At 42.4% G+C, this 20,520-nt stretch overlaps 1 protein-coding gene across 28 annotated transcripts in view; it reads right to left on the bottom strand.

Moving 5' to 3' along the window:
- The window catches only part of LOC116045884 (receptor-type tyrosine-protein phosphatase F), a 181,351-nt gene that overhangs the window by 50,792 nt on the left and 110,039 nt on the right, over positions 1–20,520 (bottom strand). For 14 of the 28 annotated variants that reach the window (XM_036005658.1, XM_036005666.1, XM_036005660.1 and 11 more), the window contains 11 exons: positions 20,161–20,430; positions 18,756–19,337; positions 18,264–18,397; positions 17,540–17,684; positions 13,034–13,339; positions 12,001–12,194; positions 6,863–6,889; positions 3,721–3,838; positions 2,586–3,158; positions 1,740–1,840; positions 760–1,007 (listed from right to left, as the gene is read on the bottom strand). In XM_036005658.1, coding sequence (XP_035861551.1) covers positions 760–1,007; positions 1,740–1,840; positions 2,586–3,158; positions 3,721–3,838; positions 6,863–6,889; positions 12,001–12,194; positions 13,034–13,339; positions 17,540–17,684; positions 18,264–18,397; positions 18,756–19,337; positions 20,161–20,430 — 2,698 coding nt within the window. The remainder of the gene's footprint in view (positions 1–759; positions 1,008–1,739; positions 1,841–2,585; positions 3,159–3,720; positions 3,839–6,862; positions 6,890–12,000; positions 12,195–13,033; positions 13,340–17,539; positions 17,685–18,263; positions 18,398–18,755; positions 19,338–20,160; positions 20,431–20,520) is intronic. The other 14 variants (XM_036005671.1, XM_036005681.1, XM_036005672.1 and 11 more) reach the window with 3 other exon arrangements.

The following is a 20,520-nucleotide window of genomic DNA, read 5'->3' as shown; positions in this document are numbered from 1 at the left end:
TTTCCCCTTCTCTGCAGGCATAGACTCTGTGATTCAACAGTCAGTCAAGTCTGGGAATGGGAGAAGACATGTATAACAAGACTCCTCAACCCCCCCCTCTCACCCACACACCCACACACACACACACGCACACACACACCTCCCAGTCACGTGCGCTCTTTGCCTGTCAATCTGAGCTGGAGCTTGGCCAGCCCTGTAATCTTTTTACCAATCAACCTTGTGCACTCCACCACTCAGATGTGTCTGTAACTGTGTGTCTGAAGGAAAGGCTTTACTTGTTGGGGTCAGGCACAATTCTGCTCTTAACAATTTGAGTCAAAAGATAATACAGCTTGTACTGCTGTTGAAAGCCTCGATAATCATTAGCCACTGTGTCATAACGTAGGCTGAGATTAAAAGTTGAAGTTTTAAGTTTAAAAACAGGTTTAGTATTGATCAGAAACAAGTGTGCCACTTGTGCTGCTGTTGCTATAAGAAAGGTTGTTGAGAGTTGCAGTTGAATTAGCTTCTGAATGATAATGTTTTTTGGCCGGTAAATATTTCAAGTACAAATTTCTTTGTTTATTTCTTGTCTTGTTCTTTTGTAGTGTTTATACAATTGAATAATCAAACACAAGTGAAGCTACATTATCCCTTATGCTAATTTAAAAAAACAATTAATTGAGTCTACTGCCTATCAACAATCATCATTTATTGGTGGATTTATGCCCAGAGTCAGAGCTAGCCTGTGCGTTCGGTCCAATGTGTCTCAGTACTGACCTGACACGTGTGGTGGTCTGGACCTTAGGCAGGTTGATGGTCATTTTGCCACCCTGAGCCTGATGTGTGCTGGGCTTAGTCTTGATCAGGTCAGGGGCAGTGCGGATGGACACTTGCTGCTGCAGACCCCCAGCAATGTTGCCCCTGCTTGTCAGCACAAAAGAGTACTCTGTGTCTGGCTGCAGCTGCGCGATCAGCTTCCTCTTCAGGTTTCCCTGCACTTCCACACTTTGCTGGTTGTACAAAATCTGTGAGCACACAAGGGAGTTATGGTTTAAGTTAACATACATGCACAAAATGTATATCCTCCAGACAAATGCAATACTCTCTCCTCTTAGTCCCTCCCACACACACAGACACACACATGGAAAAAAGCAGCATGGTCCTGAGGGAGGCGTCCATCTCATCTGACACCTCATCTCATGTGCTTCAGTGTCACATTTGCCCATTGGTGCATATCCAATAGTTTTTTTACACTTCAAGTTGTCTTTGCTCCATTACCATGGGGTGGGAATTGATATAATATCATTTTGACAGATTATTACACCTCATAAATGAGCATGAATCTAGCTTTTTAGATTTTTCAGTGCAAACGGGGAAAGTCACTGCATCACGCCTTGGTGAAAGTGTTAACAGCTGATAGTGTGGTGCTGAAATACAATTATGTTACAAATATATGTACAGTAGTGCAAGTTATATGTACAGTAGTGCAAGTTATACATTGTATTGTAGTAACAATGACAGAAATAGCTTTTCAATGACATTTTTTTAAATCATTTTTCTATTGTATTTTGGCAGTTAAAAATGTGTGAATACAATGATATAAAACAAAGTATTATAGTTTATAAAACCACTGAAAAGTTATCATTAAGGTAAAGTCTATGTCTATGTAAATTGTGTTCATGGTGACATTTCTTGAGTCTGTCCTTGCATAAATGGATGAGGATTCTTTTCAGGATTGCAGAAATCTTGGCACTCACCTTGAAAGGCACTTGGGATTTGTAGTTTGGTGGCAAATCCCAGGTGAGGAGGACAGATGTTTTCATGACAGCTTTGACACCAAAGTTCAGGGTGGGAAAATCTAGGGTGGGAACATTCTTTGATTAATGTCTTAGTAAGACATTTTGTACACCACAAAATGTAAGTTCTGCTTGTAATAACATTTCACACTACTGTACAGTACAGCAAGTAACCCCCTTAGTAAACAATGAAAACATATTCCATGGCGATACCTTATGACCAAACTTGACAAGCCACAGGGGGGTACCAAGAACATCAACAATCTCATTCACGCTTGGTTATAGATCACATAAAAATAGCCTTCATCTCCCTAAGCCACAACGAGACATACACAACAGGCAGAGATCTCTGTGATTACCAAGATATGTATATGGCAGTGGGAGTGGCAACATGTGTCTTAAAATAGGCATCTAACACAACTGGTTATAAATAAGAAATCATACATTTATAAGATTATAAAATGCATGAGGAGGTACATGCTCAGTATGCTTCAGATTTGTGTCTAATGGGAGGGAGGATGAGGAGGCATGGTAATGTGACTGTAGCGTGTAATGAGATTAGTACTCTATAAATCAATACACACAGTGCTGTACTTCACTGAATGGTAGATGAGAAAGACATGGCACTGATAAAGACAGAAAAAGAGCCAGCTATAACGTTCGAAATATATGTTGTGGGCAAGGTTGCGTGTGTAGATGTCTGTGAGTGTGTAATGATTATGTGTGCATGTATTAAACCCTGAGTGTTTGTTTTCAAATCAAACACCTCTGGCATTTTTATGTATTAATGTCAGCCATGTGTCCTACCATTGGACATGGTCCTGCTCTGAATGCTGGGGCTGAGGGGTCCCCCGCCCTTACTGGTGAACGCCTGCACCCGGATGTCATAGGTGGTGTCAGGATTAAGGCCCTGGATAGTCATATGCGTGTCGGCCGTGCGGTTGGTGCTGTTCTGCTGACTGTTGATGTCCCTGTACACAACCATGTAGTATACGATCTTCCCGTTCCTTTCGGCTTGTAGTGGGGGCTCCCAGGTCAGCTGGGTGCTGGACTGGGTCAGCCCTGTGACTTGAAGGTTGAACGGGAAACCTGAGGGTACGTCTTCAGGGGTGCTGATCTCCTTTACGTAGGCCTCGCCGATGCCTGCACGGTTACGGGCGCTGAGGCGGAAGACATAGGTGGCGCCTCTGTGCAGCCCAGTGACAGTGTAATGGTCGTCAGTCTTTCTCAGCTCGCGTGATGTGTAGGTTTCCTCATCAGTGCGCTTGTACTGCAGCTGGTAGCCCATCAGCTCCCCCACCATTTCCTTAGGCGGCTGCCACTGGATCAGTGCTGTGTTGCCCATGGTGGTGCTGATCATCATGGTGGGCTTGCCTGGCACTGAAAAAAGAAAGAAAGAATAAGTTGTGTTGTAATTCCTCAAAATATGCAGGAACTATCCAACCCTCAGATTAAATTTGAATTGTTCATAATTTTGGAAAATATGCTTTTTTGGTTTCTGGCAAATAATTGATGAGCAGATTTCTACCATTTTCATATGTGTCTGTTAAAAATAATGCTACAGCCAGTAGCTGGTTAGCTTAGCTTAGTACTTAGACTGGAAACAGCTAGTACGGCTCTATTAAAAGACAACAAAATCAGCCAACCAGCACCTCAAAAGCTCACTAATACACTACGTATGAAGATATGAAGGTTACATGCCTTTCTCATATAACTTCAACACCAGTGAGTCATGGTAACCACTAGTCAGGGTGTTGAAGCTAACATACATGTAGCATCCCACTAAAACTAACATGACATTCCGGTCATGCACACAGTCTTATAATCATATTACAAGAGTACAGATGTTATCAGTTTCAAGCCTTAAAAATAATACCACAGTATTCACTGTAAACACATATTCTATGTCTTACATGATAACCCTGATAAAACCAACTCTGACCTGCTCCAGTCGTGGTGATGACTTTAGCTTTGCTACGAGCTCCGTCTCCCTTCGTGGTGTACGCTGCTACAGTGACAGAGTAAGTGGTTTCAGAGTGCAGTCCACCAATGATGGCCTCCTGCAAAATGGACAAACCACGAGGTCAGAGATTATAAGGAATCAGTGAGTCTGAGCGGGACCGCCCTAATGGCAAAAAACAAACAAACCCAAAACAAAACCCCCCTCACACAAGCTCCGAATGCCCTCACAAAACACACAGCACCAAGAGAAACCAAATGAGATTAAACCCCCTTCTCCATCCACTTGTAGTTTCCTGATCAATTTCCCTATAATAGGAAACAAAACATTTGAAGCATTTAACAGAGAAAGGTTTTAAAGGCACCCAACCAGGACCTGGAACTTTTCTTAGTCAAACCCATTAACCAACAAACCAACCAAATGAACAAGAACGTCACCAGTGTATCAGTGTTCATCCCTGCTGCATGGATAAACATGAGATTATACCCAGAGGAGTTTAGGATCATCACTACACTGCAGTCTATAAAAGCCCACAAATTGTACACTTCTGACTGTGGGACATACTGTAAAAAAACTCTTCATAAATCTTAAAGATGAAAAATAAAATCAGACAGATGTTATACTTTTTTTCTTTTTTTTAAATAAATAATTAAGTTTGATTCTTGGTATTTCTTTCCTCTGAATTCCCATGCAAATTGGGTTAAACAGTCTCAAAAACACAGACACACTATGGTGGTTGAACAAATCAGTAACTTAACAGTCAGGAACAAACAGTGAGCAGAACAACAACAAACAACTGAGGTAACACACCGTTATTGGTAACCTGCTGCAGTGCTGGCACTCACCTCACCAGACTGCATCAGTCTGAATAAAAACACACCCACACACGCTGGAATTAAACACACTAAATATGCATGCATGTCCGTACAAACCATAAATGTTCACGCACATAATGATACACGCAGACATGAGCGCACACTCAATACCAAGAACAAACTAATGCCTGCGGCTTGAGCACACATGCTGGAGTTTTCTGTGTCTGACTGGGGCCACTGAAAGGACGAATACGCCAATGGCTACAAGCCCTCCTGCCGGAACTCCTCGCAAACTTCTAATAATCTTGGAATATTATACGACTTTGCCATAATGCTGTTTCTCTAACTAATGAAGTTTTAATTTCCTAACCATAGAATAACATTTAATAGTGTATAGGCCAGCTCTGTTTGACAATGCTTTTTTACTGCCCTCTCTTAAGGGACATTTGGTTTTCCCATACTAGCCTTTAAGAGAGACAGGGGAGAAAATGCTAAATTACTGTATCATAAAACCGTTTTAACTTTATGGAGGACGTCTCATTACTTTAATCATACAAAATGGCTTTAACAGTCTCAGCAGTGGCAGCCGCAGAGATCTTCTTTCCCCTATTCTGGCAAGGTCAAATCGGGTCTAGTAACACTTTTGAAACTCAGCAGAAATAGAAAAAGCAAGGCTTCAAAGTATAGAGCAAATGCTTAGAGCAGCACCAAAGGGCATTACAGAGATTATCAAGTCGACTAGTTATAGAAATGGATTCTTCTCTACAAGCCTCCCTACACCAATATCCTCACTACTGTAGAAAATGGGCAGCAATGTTAAAACAAATACATAGGCTTCAGACATTTTTTTGCTAAAGCGCAACATTTGAGTTCAATTCATTTCAATTCAATTCAACTGAACATTTGAGTTTCTATTTGTGTTGATTTGCCTTAAAAATGCCATAATTATCTGAAAAAATTGGTTCAAAATTCTACTCCCTGTGAACATGCCATGGGTCAACAAGAAATGCTAATGTTTTTGCTGTTGACATCTGTCTCTTGCTAGTCACTAGACACAGACTACTGTTGCCTAAACATGACTGCTAAATAAATAATAAAGATGTGTGAATAGCTGTCTTCTTCTGACAGCATCTAGCTCTGTGTCTGTCAGGTGTTAATCAACACATTAAGAGGAGAGGGAGAGGAGGCAAGTCTGACTCATGCCTTGTGGGTGTCCCTGAAGAAATCTGGCCATGTGTGGTGTGCAAACAGATTTCTGTTTAACTGGCTGTTAAATGAAATGATCTGCGCACATCCCGCTTGCTCTTTTGTGAAGAAAGAAAGCATCCATTGTTGCTATATAAACAGATGACCAAAAAAAACCAGCGTCCATCAACCTTTGCAGGTGGTCACTAGATTAATTAATCAGTTCTGTGAGAGAGGAAACTAGTACCTAAAATGTATCAAATTAATTGAATGAATGAAGACAATAAACCTTTTTTTGGACAACCTTGCCCCTGTTTGAATGCAGTATTTTTTATTCTGGCAGGTTTCTATTGAATTTCTGACTAGGAACATTAAGTGGCTCTGCATTTATGCTAGTGCAATATGACGTCTAGGAGGTAATAAGCCATAACAAAGGGCTGCGTGACAGCCATGGTACAGTGAGCTGCCATCCACGCAAATGAAAAGAACATGAAAGGCTGGTGGCAATCTTGGAGATGTGTGGAGTTGATAAAACACACAGCTCCTCCCCTCAGATAGACATGTCATTTGAACAGTAGGGGAGACAGCAGGTTAGGCGAGCCTGATTAATGTCAGCATCACACTGGGATAGTGACACATAGTCTTTGACTGCACTGTACACTCAATGATGGGGAAAAAGGCTGCATACTCGCTGCAGTAAGTGCCTCAGATTTGCGTGAATGCCCAGCCTACAAGTTTGTCTTGTGGTAAAATGTTGAAATATTAGACTTGTATGCAATCATCAGTTGAAAAAATCCTCATGCTTTGTGGTTGTAGTAGTTCTAGAGAACACGCATGCACGCACGTGCACGCGCGCACGCACGCACGCACACACACACACACACACACACACACACACACATTAATATAAAACCCAGGAATCATCAGGACACATACCTCTTCCTGTGGTTATGATCTTTCATGAGGATTCACACCAAGTGGATTACAAGCATGGCTTACACAGAAATAAACAAACATACAACTCATAATCCAAACAGGCAAGCACACACAGCAACCCCAAATTGCAGAGGGGAGAAGAGCCTGCCCTGCAAGACAACCCAGCAGCACACATGAGGGTTACTCACATGCTCGGTGGACTCCTCAATATTCCACTGATGGAAGAGAAGACACAGGACACAGGATGGGGAGAGAAATGAGTCAGAGACAACAAACAGGAAAAAAAGCACTAGTCTTTTTTTCACTCAAAGACAGATGCAATGTAGGTGTCAACAGAGTCATGCAGTAGGAAAAAAAACACAGAGGGAGAGAGTGTGCTGAAAGTGAAGGAGTAAAAAAAAGAAGGAAGTTGAGTGGCATAAAACAAACTGTGTAGCCAAGTTGAGCAATGGTTGTGAAATGTATTATTGCTTATGATGCACTGCCTTGTTTCCAAATAAATCCAATAAAAACCTCTCTCTTCCTTAATCACAGAACACCTCTATTCAGTATGATAACTATCTCACTGTAGACATAAAGCATTAAATATGCAGACTCTCTGAAGCATTTCCTCTTTCCTCTTTGCAGAAATGGAGGGAGGGCCTTTTATTCATTATATTTCAATATGTTTTCAAAATGTTCTCCTTTCTCGTTGTGCTTGGCCAAGTGATTCCCAGGGGAAGTGAAAGCCCATTTCGTGCCGCGGGGCTCCGTCGGTGACGAGCGTGAAATCCTATTACCAGTGCTGCTATGCTAGCCCTGTGACATCAAACCCCATCGATGCAGAACGCAACTGCTGGTGTTTACCAGCAACTCGCTCCAGTTCAGCTACTGCAGAAGAGTTCACCGATGGGTGGCCTGGCTGACAAGAGGCAGGAGAGATGACACTTGTGACAATGATGTGGGACAAAATGGAAAACACAGAAGAAAGGGGGCCTGAAGAAGAACGGTGGGTGAGGGTGGTGGCGGAAAGCAATTACATTTAAACATTAGGGTGCGTAACTACAAGAGCTGCTGGTGGAGTGGGGGACACTGGGAGAGATGGAGGAGACTGGCATGCAGGGATTAGGGAAGGAGAAGAAGTCACCATAAAGCACCTAACTTACAAAAAAATATGGTATCAATCCATGCAGATAGTTATATATGGATAGTCAGTCCAATATCAAAACATTGTAAGGTGAGACTTGGCTGTTTGTCATTATTACCATAAGTGTACGATTATGCAGCTGTTATCATGAAATAGAACGCTTCTTTTTGATATGATTATTTCTGAAAATTACTGAGTAATGTTGTTTGCTAAGTTTACATGTAAGTTGAATTTTCTGAAGATGAAAGTTTAAAAAGGAGCCTGGGCGCTGAACAACAAGCTACAACAAACAACTGCATCAATTTATCAGATTTTCTTCTTGTAGAAATAAGCTTGTGATTATGCCTGAGCTTTGTTTAATGTAGACCACCAATACAGGCCAGGAATTATTTTATAAATTTAAATCTCACTCGCGATTTTGGCAAGCAAAATTGCAATTAATCTAATATTTCAGCCCTTGAGACAGATACATTAAGCAAATCAAATCAAATCTTATTGATACGATCCAAATACCATGAAACGTAATTGAGAAAATGTCTTTTTGTAATTTAGGTGAACTAGTCCTTTAAGAAGAACAACATGAAGTTTATACAGTAGACACAATGCGCTAAACACAAAAGATGCCTGCCTTCCTGCTTGCCCATCTTTCCCTTCTTGCCTCTCCAGATTTTCACAAAGGGAGTGAGCCTTACACACTACTGATTTATTGTGCACAGGAGAGATGTGTTCATCATCCTCCATTGACTTTTGGCATATGAAAAGACAAAAGACCCAACTTCTCTGCCCTCCTCCCTGTGAATGGGTCTTCATCAACAACCAGCTAACTGAAGCATAAGCTAGGTCTTTGTGCGACTGGTTGATACACTTCACGCATTCAAAAACTGCTGCATCATGCTCCCCCGATGTAGCAGCACTAAAGAGTACCATTTAATAACAGCTGCTACTTAACTCCATCAATAACAGTTTGCAACGTGGCTAATTGCTTAATTTGTTTATTGTTGATTCCACTCAGTATGTCAAAAGAGCAGCAACCACATTAAGGTTTGCAAGAGTTCCTACAGTATCTCATCTTGGGCTTAATCCCTTTCTAACGCAACTGTATTTGCTTTCTGCTTAAATCCATGGGAGAATTATAAATTATCCCCCATTTATATTTCGAATGCCAACGCAAGCTGAAAACACATCATTGCTGATAAGCGTCGTTTGTGGAAACGGAGCGGTATAATTTGCAGGCGGGTGAATGCAAATGTGATGACATGGGCTGAGATGTGTGGCTATAAAAATGGGAACGAGGGGGGAACGAGTGATGTGGAAGAGAAGGAGCTGTCATGATTGATGGAGTGAAACGGGCTGAGGTGCTTCTTTTCTCTTTTTTCTCGGATTCACATTCAACTCCAATCTGAGGCAGTGATGGCCGTAGACGCAGTGAGGCATGGCCTTACTCGCCCCGACTCACAAACGCGCACACACACACACACACACACACACACACACACCACAAAAACGCTTTAGTGGTCGAACAAAATGAACCTGGAAAAGTAGTGCTGAATAAAGGCAAACTTGTGCAGAAAGGCAAACTTGTACAGAACATGTATAGAAACACAGACAGTGGCTAATGGCTTCAAACTCAACTTTTATAGACGGCTATGTGAAACACATGAGCCTAGAGGTGGCTGTGAGCGCATAGTGATGGAGCAGGCTATGTGGTGTGTGGTTGCCCACTCAGGTTCAGGACACTTTCCCAATAGAAGCATGGTTGGAAAAGGGTCGATAACATCACACTGTAACATGGTCTCTGGTTTAAATTTAGCAGGGAAATGAGGGCACTGTGTGGGCTCCTGCTTGAAAAGAAAAGAGGCGCTTAAACTGCCCACGCACAGGCATGCTCTCCTAGCTCTCCTCCCAGTGTTTCAGCTAACCCTGAGAGAGGGTGAAGAGGAGAGAAGGAACTAGAAACAAAGAGACAAAGACAAGGGGAGAGGTTATAGTGATTTTGACACAATCTGCAATCCAACCAGTCCGCTTAGATTTATGATTGAAGCCTAAGGTGAGGTTGTGCCATATTATTGAGAGCCCTGGAAAATGTGGATTTTTCTTTTCCTCCTGGCAGGCTTACTGTGCATTCAATGCAGGTGAAAGGGTGGATATGGAACTGATTTCACAACACATGAGGCAAATTCTTGAGAGAAACACTACAGGATGTGCCAAGGGATTTTTTTTTCCTCCTGTTATTCATCATCAATTACAGGTGTGCGTTTGTGGGATTTGCATGAGTCTGGGATGAGTCATGAACTCTTCTCAGCCAGCTGGAACGCCTACTGCAAGGTTGATCTAACAGTGAGCATGTCTGCTCATGTTATCTTCTTTTTTCCCCACTTGTTGTCGGGGTACGGGAATGGAAAGATGTGTGAGAAAAAGAGGGATTGTTCTAAAAACCAGTTGGGTGAACGTGGACAAGGGAGCGTCGGCTGACTGTGTGGTCTTTAATGACGTCTGGGCAGGTCCTTGCAGGTTGGCTACTCAGTGCTGTTGCATAGAAAACAATCTGTTGAGATCACACAATGAAGGGTAAACAACCCGCACGCAAGCCTCTGGTAATTATTCAACTGGCTAGAGTTCAAAAAGAGGACACAAGAGAAAAGGGAGGCAAAAGAAGAAAAGGAAAAACGTAGGAAGAGGGTGGAGAAATTCAGGTATCTACCAGGGAGGTATCGGTGAGTTTAAAAGGTATCCTGGACACCAAAATGGAACATGAGAGCTATCCTGAGCACTTTTATTTTGTGTAAAGCTGGCATAAATGAGACATGGCAAGGAGTATTGTTTGCACAACAAGTAGGGTCATGTTCAGTGCAGTTTTTACAACGCAAAACAAAGTCACGCAAAACATGTCCAAAACACTTCCAGGAAGACAAGCAGCCACCATGTTTTTGTCTTCTTTCAGACCAAATGATGCAGACTTGGTTGTTAACCCCTGTACTACACAGTCAGATAACAATGACAATGAGGTGTAGAGACATGGACAGGCGATATCAGCCAGAGCCTCACTTACAGTTATTCTCAGCTCTATCTGGCCAAAAGTCCCATGTGCCACTTCGGTGGCTTGACAACCACGCAAAAAATACTCATTATGTATTTAACACTGAATGCCCGGGCGGTTACACAACTGGGATCCACAAGCTTCTACTTAGCGTCACTTGGGATGTAGCACATCTGCCACATCATTTCAAGGTAACTTTGACAGTGCATGCTCTTGTGTAATGATAAGACTTAAGACAGCGGGGTGTTTGCCAAAGCAAATGAGGGTTAATAGCTCCACTCAAGGGCATAGTAGCACACATTGCCAGGGAGCTGAACCAGCAACCCGTTGGTCTCCCTAAATGCTGATTCAAAGCATTTATCAGCAAATGCTGCTAGGAGACACATGAAAGGTTGTTGGGATTTTCTTGTGGTGTTCCTGCGGCCAGGGAGCGCTTACTTGTTCAAATGAGATGTTTTTGCAAGAGGCCATGGGGGGTGTGAGTGAATGCGTGTCCGTGCAAATGTTACTCCCGGCAAACAATCAGAAGGAGGCTTTTAAGCTGGTGTCTCCTCTCCCAAGGAGAGGGAAAAAGTGAGAGTGGGGATTTTTTGGGTTTGAAGATATTCATGAATCTCTGAATCCCTCTTAAGGATTACAATCTCTTATCCATCTCATGGTGTCACATAGCTTTTGGCAATTTGAAGCAGCCTGCATTAATGTGTAAAGGGCAGTGTCAGGAAAATAACTCTAATTTATAAACATGGTAACAAGGCAGTGCATATGTATTACTGCTAAACCCCGCAAAGAGAGGTGCATTGATTCCACTAAGCCCCATCCTGATGTTGCACATATAAAATATTTAATAGCTATTACTGTAGAATTAGAATGGATCTTGTTACGACAGCTAATCCAAAGCTGTGGGAGCAGGGTACCAATTTAGAGTCAAATGTCACATGTGGAGAAAGATGAAAAAAGAGGGGAGGGGAGGGGACTGCAGTCGGCAGAAAGAAAATACTATGTGTGTCACCCGGTATGGGGGAAATGAAGTGTGAACTCAGAGAATGGAAAGGAATACGAGAACGGTGGAGAATGAGAAAAATGGGAAATGAACACAAGACGGCTATAGACAGTAAAAGAGAGATAGAAAAAGACTGGCCAAGAGTTAAGACATCATCTAGTACCTGTGCCTCTGGCAAGGCAACATCCATGATGTTAGGCTGGCCTCGCGGTTCACCGTTTTCAAGTCGAGAGAAGATGACTTGGTAGCCTCGGATTTGGCCGTGCTGCTTCCCCTGCAGGGGCGGCTTCCATGTTACCCGGATTGCTGTGGAGTTAATGGCCTCAACCTCCAGCTTCCTGGGGGGTGCTCCCGGCACTGGAAACCAAAAGAGAGAGAGAGAGAGAGAATGCAGAATGCAAGAGTAAGACAGAAAGAGAAAAAGACAGACAGTGAAAGAGAGATGGAGGGAGGAAAGTCAAAAATATGCTGAGCTGGTGATTTTCCTCACTTCACTGTGTTTTGTGATGAGGAGCCAAAAACGATCAAAATAATGACTGAGTTTTTTTTATGGACTTGAGTGCTCAGTAGAAGAAAGTGATACTAGATTTGGCCATGAATCACAATCATCTCTACTCAGTGTAGACCTTCTATGTCTACTGTGTCCCCAAAACACTCTATGCGGGACAGAATGTGGTCTAGCGATGTCTGTAATGCCTTTAATTTCAGTATGAAATTAGCTGTGTTGCAGCAAACTTCAAACACATTAATTATAGACGACGCTCTCTTAGGAGCAGCCGCTCTCTATCACGCTGCAAACAAAACGAGGAACGAGTGAGTAAAAGAGGAAAGAGTGATACAAGGGAGAGGGGGAGTTCTGCTCCACTTCTATTCCTCAGAACAGAAGAAAGAAAACAAGAAGGCATTTAAAACAGTGAAAGAGGAGGAAAGGAAAGTGGTGCAGAGCTGGGGCCCGGGGGTGATGAGCCTTAACCTGTCGTAGATGTAAAGTGTTAAAGCTATAGAGAGCAAACTGGAAAGAGGAAAAAAGAGAAGGTGACCCCCTAATCTACCACAATTGGCTCATTAACTCAAAATTGATCAACAGGACACAAATATGCAGTAGGAGTTGAAGGGAGTGAAGGAAAATAGTGGCAGGCAGCCCCAAGCAAAGGAGAGTCTGAGAGCACTCTGCTTAAAGGGAGGTATCAACCTACCATCCTCTTTGGTTTTCATCCTCACTGGGGCACTCTCAGGGCCCGGGCCCACGTGAGTGTGTGCCCTCACCCACACCTGATACTCAGTCCACTTCTCCAGGCCCTCCAGCACATAGCTGGTGGCATCTGCGCCGATGCCCGTCACCTCATGCCGCTCCGTGTCCTCTCCAGCCAGAGCCTGGTAGCTGACTGTGTAGCGCACAATGTCGCCGTGGCGGCTAGCGGCGGGCGGTGCCACCCAACTCACCTTGAGACTGGTGGAGCTCAGGCTGACCAGCTGTACATCCTGAGGGGGGGCGGATGGGGCTGTAGGGGGAGGGGAGCAGAACCACATGTACGGGGGCACGGACCAAGCAAACAAAAAATAAACAAAAATGCATGCAAACTAACGCAAAATGGTGAAAGCTTTTTGTACAGCAGTCAATATGAAAATTAAAATGTAATATTCGAAATGTCAATGTAATATTTGTGAATTTCACCACCTACAGTATGTATAAAAAAATCAAGCTACATATGAAGACTGAAATTGTATAATTTTCCTGCTCATCTGACACATATCCATATTGAGCAGATTTATGTATTTTCTATTGCACTGCATATGCATTTTTTTTTTTTTTTTTTTTTTTGAAATCCAAATTGGGACAGGCGTTACACACAGTATCTGTGGTACCAAGTGTTTAGCAGCCTGGGGCGGCTTTTTGTAATAGTTTTCAATGAGAATAAAGCTTTTTGCTCACTGCTTTTGCTTTGCTGAGCGCCTTGTGTTTTTTCTGCTTTATGTGCCTCATGTTTTTGCATGTTTTGCTCATCCTGAACGCCTCAAGATGAAGAAACAGTGAAAAAAAAGCGTCCAACGTCATTTGTGTTTTCCTATTGCCCAATCGGCCTTCCGAGAGTTACTCGCCAAACAGAAAATCTACCCGCATTTGGTGCTTGGCGGCTGTTAATTTCGGACCCTGATTACACATTAGGCTTGGAAAGTGAAAACCGTGGTAAAGAGCATTAGTCTTTTCAGTGGAAATGCAATGTTTATGTATGATCCAAATATTTATGCTTATGTGTTGCCCCTATAAAGAAGGCCCTCACACAGTACAAAGCTGGTTTTGATGTTTATTTTCTTTCTTTTTTTTTAATTTTGATTCTATCTGAAGTAAATTATATCAGGGTCCAGCAACCTATTCCATGTTTTGTAAATGTCATCTACTGTACCTTATAACGGAAGTCTATTTTGAGTTATTTTCTGAGCTGGTGAGATTCACAAATAATTTTTACTCATACTGTAGGTCACGTATTACATTGAAAGTTGGAATATTATATTTTCATTTTTTATACTGAATACAAAAGCTTCCATACTAAACAGGATGCTGCCTCCAGACTGAGAGATTGGCTGCAAAAACACATTACTAGGCTACTGCTGAAGCTGTGTTTGGCACTGTATTTATGCGAGAGGCCATGAAACTACAGGGTGGGATGAACCAAATATACAAAAAGCCAAAATTGTACAAGGCTATGTTGTTATAAAGACGTAATTTGTTCCTAACTGCCCTTTCTGTTGCCTCTCGCAGTATGCAGATTGAGCAATAAACTAGTCATAGATGTGTGTGAGATGTGTGTGAACAAGTGCTTGACAGTGTTGATTGGTGTTCACACATTGATGCAGAAGCTCTGGGCTTCCTAACAGTGTTTGTCAGACCCTGCTCAGTGCTGCAGCTGAGATACACTGGGCTGTCTTCGAAGTCATACATAAAGCTATCATTACATAATCATTAACAGTCATGAACATTCCAGCTATTGTCAACATCTGGTTTGTAGCCACCGCAATGGAAAACAATATTGTTATTATTATCAGATGGGACAAATTTCTAAATGTTTAAGATTTACTGCAACAATGTGCTGCTCTGTTATTAACCCCGTTGTATTTGAATGACTGTAATTAAACCGGCAATGTTGTAGCAGTATGGTTTTGGTCTTTAAAATGACATCAACGTTCCATTTAATGTCTCGGCATAATATCGACATGCCAGATTCAATTAAATTCTGTCCACCCCACCCTGCTTTGTTTTATAATAACAACCAACTTTGGCTAGTATGTGTAGAAACACAAATAACATATACAGTATAACATGTCTAGAGTCTGGAATTATAAGATTACTGCAATAAATAAATAATTATTTGCAACAGCCGTATTTTAAAATATATGTAAACTCTTAAGTCCAGAGGTAGAAAACCAATAAACATTTTTAAAATAGGGAACAAGAACAAAACTGAAAACAAACATTTCATGCATCTAACTCAATCACAAACATATTCAATTCTACAAAAAGGCCTCTTCAGAGGAGTATAAAAAGAACCAAACAAAAAGGAAATTCAAACAAAGGTGTTCTTACAAAGCATGCCCATGAAATTTCTTATTTAATAAGCAGAGCAATGAAGAGTTAGCTCAAATATGAATTCAATAAACTCATGCCAGAACATTAAACTCCACCTTTCCAAACACAGAAGATAACTGAGTCTCCTCAAGTGGTCCCTGATCCACAAACAAGTGGACAGGAAACCACAAAGACCTGATAACAACGTGTGTATTACAAAAAGGTGACAGGCTGAATCAAAATAATGATAATGATTTGCAAAATAGATTGTGATATTCAGGTTCTGATGAAAAATCTGCTAGATCAAAGTCAAATTGGATGAGGGGAGGACAACACCAGAGGAAATACATCCGCCTCCAAGGCAAAAATGAGTAAGACAAAGCGTGGGCTTAAAATAGAGACACAAATTATGGATGAAGATAAAACACCTCTATCTACCTCTCCCTCCTCCAAATGACAAAGTCCAATATATATAATACATATATAGAACTGTTTCACTGCTGTCTTTGGTTTCCATCCTGTGTTCAGATTTTTTTGCTTTGGAGATAACCTTTTGTTTAAAATCTGATTATGAATTGCACCTTGAACTACTGAGTTTCAATTGTTACTTATATATATAATTTTCCTTTTCGTTTTAGGTAAAGCATCACACAACTTTTACAGACTGTGTCAAACCTATGGCTGATTAGCAGAGTTGTACTGTTACATCTTATACAAACAGTTGAGTTCTGTTCATTGCTCTGAATCTTAAAAAAATGATACTAACATTTAAATGCAGCACTAGAAAATGTCACACTTTTCCACTGCCTATTTGCCTCAGAACCTTCCCAAGGCTGATGCTTATTTCATGCACACCATCCTCCCGCCGCATGAAATTCAAATTCTGTTCTCCAAATTCTGTGTCCTTGTGACTCCTGCTGTCAAGAGGCCCAAGGACACAGACTCATCACCACTCGTGATCTCAATCAACAGTTATATAACTCTGTGGTTGTCAGAGATGTTAGCTATTCAATGATAGTGTCTGTCCTAATGGGGAAAGATTTTTCAGAGGTATATTATTTATAAATTTTATATTTTTAAGAGATATCCATACCTTCTGTCCAGTCTATTGTATTCTTTTCTTTTCTAGACCATTGCTAAATAAAACGTAATATATCGGTATCCGCTAAAAAAGCCAATCAAAATCTGATCCTTCCTTTACTGTTTTCTACTGTGTCAACCACAGCCTGCTAGTGTTGCAGGGCTCTACAGTGCAGCATTTTGTGGCATATGCAAGTGAAAATTAGAGTGTTTAAATGTGCGAACCGGTGCGAGTGCGCACAAATCAGCTGTTACTAATTAACATTAATTCCATGATTAACTTGCTGGCAGGCCAAAAGTAAATGTTTCTGTTGTTGGTTTTGTGTGTTCTCTGCAAGCTGGTGTCTGTACTCAAAGGTTTATTGTGAGGGCAGAAGCTCCACTCTGTAACATCTCTGAACAACCGCGAGTAGACTGAGAATTTCTGTACTGAGTGATATGTCTACTCTCTGGCTCTCTGGTTCAGGAGTCACATTCTTCCAGTTAAGTCATACCATAGATATAACTAAAGTACAAATTAGAAAAGGACAATTATTCATATGAACCTTTTGTTTTAAATAAAATGTAGTTCTGTTCAGGGCAAATGTAAAGAATATAAGCCTCCTGGGTGAGGCAGTACAATCATGGTGCCATCACAGCAAAAATAACAGCAGTCAGCTGGAAGAGAGTGACATTTTAAGTGCTGGTACTGTAAAAGCACATAATGATATGAGGCAAAATAACACAGCACAGCTCACGAATGTGGGAACATGACACATTAAACGTACCTTTGACAGTGAACACAGGGCCTGCCCTCAGATAGACGGACAGGAGGGTTAGTGTTGGAGACAGAGGGGAGGTGGTGGAAGCGTGAGGCTGACCGGGATGGCTGCAATGTCAGCATTTTATGTTGTGCTGAAATTGACTTGACATTCACGTTTCCAACGCTGTCTGATTTAAACTCTATGAAACTCTCCTGCCTAAACCTAAACCTGCTTCATCCGGCTGTGGTTTCTCGACAAAAATTACCGGTTAGTGGACAACAAGGACATAAGACACAAGGAAAAAATGTACTTACTGGACTGGGCGGTGCGAGCCTCGATGGGCTGGGTGTAGACACCTAAACCCATTTCAGAACGGGCTGCCAGCGAGAAACGGTACAAGGTGTCAGGCTTTAGACCGTCCACAGCATAGGAGCCAGCTGGGTTGAAGAGCACATGTATCTGGAGGGGTTTGAATTAGACAGAAAGATACCAATACATTTAAATCACAGTCACACAAGTCTCCTCATGTGCTAGAATGGTAGTAATTGTTGTATTGTTTGGCATGGAGTAATTAATGTTCAACTGAAATCCTAGCCTAGACTGCTGTCTCTCCTTCCTTCATGCATACAAAGTAGAGAATGCAGCCAAATGTGAGAGCAACTTGTTCCAAAAACAAATTGTCCTCAAGTTTACAACTGGTGCAGCGGTCCAGCAGAATTGAAGGAAGGGCCACAACACAGACAGACAGAACAGAACAGAACAATTTTGCTGTCTGTTACTACAGTAAATCTTTCTCATCAGCTGGGGAGTTGACTGCATAACTACAATAACTTTGCTGCAGCCGATGCTTTCCATTCAGAGAAATTGCATCATAAAAAACAAGATTAATTCGTCTGCAATCTCAGAGCAGAATATGAGAGAGTATAAATGAGATAGATAGATCGATAGATAGATAGATAGATAGATGGTATGTAGGAGAGAAAATAAGGTCATACAATAGTTATAACTTCATGTTGTTATTCATTTTGTTATTCTAACCTTGTTCTCTGAGCCGGCCTCCCAGTACTGCAGCTCATACTTTGTGATAGGGTCCTGTACGGGCCACAGCCATGTTAGCATGATGCGGCTGTCCAGCTCGGCTTCAGCCTCAAAGCTAGACGGCTGGGCAGGGACTGGGCACAGAGGGGCGAGAGGACAAAGGTTTTAAAGAACAAAAAAGAAGAGAAGAATTAAAGAACAAAAAAGAACATTACTAAAGCTGAATGTTCTCCACAGCATCAGCAGCAATCACATCCTCCCCAAAACTGATTGTATGGAAAGGCATTTACATGGGGGAGACAAACAAACACAAATAGCCTTATGAGCCCTTTTACATATGCTATAGGTACATACAATACACACAACACTGGCCAAATAAAATACTTCAGCTAAATATACATGCCTAACCTAAGCTGTTACCTTGTCTTGTCATCTGCACATGAAGATACACACATTATCAAACAGAGCCACACACAGTGACTGGCTGCTCACCTCCCTGCTGGGTTTTGACTTGCAGGATGTCAGAAGGTGGCCCGTCACCTACAGAGGTGAAGCCCAGCACCCTGAGGCTGTAGGTGATATCAGGAGTCAGGCCAGAGATGGTAGTCAGACTGCTGTCATCTGTGTTGTGTTTCTGCCAGGCGCTGAGCGGAGCTGTCAGGTCCGAGCTGTAGTAGACCCGGTAACCCCTGATTTGCCCGTTGGGTTCCTCAGGCGGTTCCCACTGCACCAGCATTGTACTGGCGCTCAGCATGCGCGCTTGGACGTGCAGAGGTGGCGAGGAGGGGGCCTGCTCACCGGTGCGCGTCTCCACGGGGTCGCTGGGCGGCCCCCGGCCAATGTTGTTGACAGCCATGACACGAAACTCATACTCAGAGTAGGGGCTAAGTCCACCAATGCTGTAACGGGTAGTTGCCACACCTTCCACTTCCTGAAAGCCATTGTCTGAGGACTTGGCTCTGTACTGGATCATATAGTAGGAGACAGGTTCTGGGTTTCCAGAGTCCCAGGTGAGAGTCACACTGGTGGCTGTGGTCTCAGTCACAATGAGGGAGGTGGGGGGCTTTGGCAAGGCTGAGGAAAGAGAAGCGGGGTATTAGCTTTGACATCAAGAATGGACTTTTAGGACTTGTGGGTAATTTGAGAGAAACTGGATATCTGACACATTTGATACTATGATTCTCAAAATGCAGGCACAATACAGCTAAAATCAGCTCTTGTGGAAAAAAGGCATGACTGGTCTCTGTAACTCATAGCACTGAATGATTGTTTCATAAGCTAATCCTTATAGTGCTGTCAGCAGCCATTATCCCCAAATGAATAGAAAACTTAATTTGTGTTATAACCGGCCTGGCCATTACTGACAATACAAGAAAATTGCAAGAGTGATTTCCATTGTGACTGGACAACACATACAAAACAGATGGTCTTCATTATGGCTTCCTTAAAGGGTTGTGTATTGCTGTGGTCCCTCTAAATGACATGAAAAGTGGGATCAATACAGACAACAACTGATAAGAGAGGCTGCGATGTGTAGACTAAACACGCAAATACTCACCTACACAAAGGTGGGTAGAGCCACATTCACACAACATGAAGAAAGAAACATACCTGCCCCTGACATCAATGCTCATTGACAAAGAGACTGCAAACAGCAACAGCCTTTCATTTTTACCTCTCAGTATCAACAACAACAACCACACCACACGGGCTGCGATGATTATGTACAAGATGTTTCAGAAGCCTTTTTAAAGTGGTTTGTTCCGTTTTATAAGATTTCATAATCAGATCTTTGGGTGACTCAAATCAACTGCAATGTTCGCATCGTCACAGCAACAACCTACCACATAGATAGATGTAACAACAAGTCTGAACTGGTTTGAACAACAGCCCTCACCTTTGACAGTGACCTGAGCGGTGGCTTCTATCATGCCCAGAGAGGAGATGGCCACGCAGGTGTAGTTGGCCGACTCACGGATGTTAGTGACCTCTAGCACGTTTCGTCCCAATGGCATCTCTTCCTCCTTGGTTAGCTCCACCTGACCCATCGTCCACTTGACGTAGGGCATCGGCGAACCCACTGCCACACATGTCAGGTTGACGCTGCCACCTGGCATGACCTCTTGGTTGGTGGGTGGAATGGAGAATCTGGGTGGGACTCTTCGCACTAAGGGGATGAAGAGAGGAAGGGGAAAAAATAGTGATTAGGTATATGTTAGGTGAATATGACAGTTTTATGTGATTTCATGAATGGCCT

This window comes from Sander lucioperca, chromosome 9 (assembly GCF_008315115.2).
Source record: "Sander lucioperca isolate FBNREF2018 chromosome 9, SLUC_FBN_1.2, whole genome shotgun sequence".
NCBI lineage: Eukaryota > Metazoa > Chordata > Actinopteri > Perciformes > Percidae > Sander > Sander lucioperca.
This window is presented reverse-complemented; position numbering and strand designations above follow the sequence as displayed.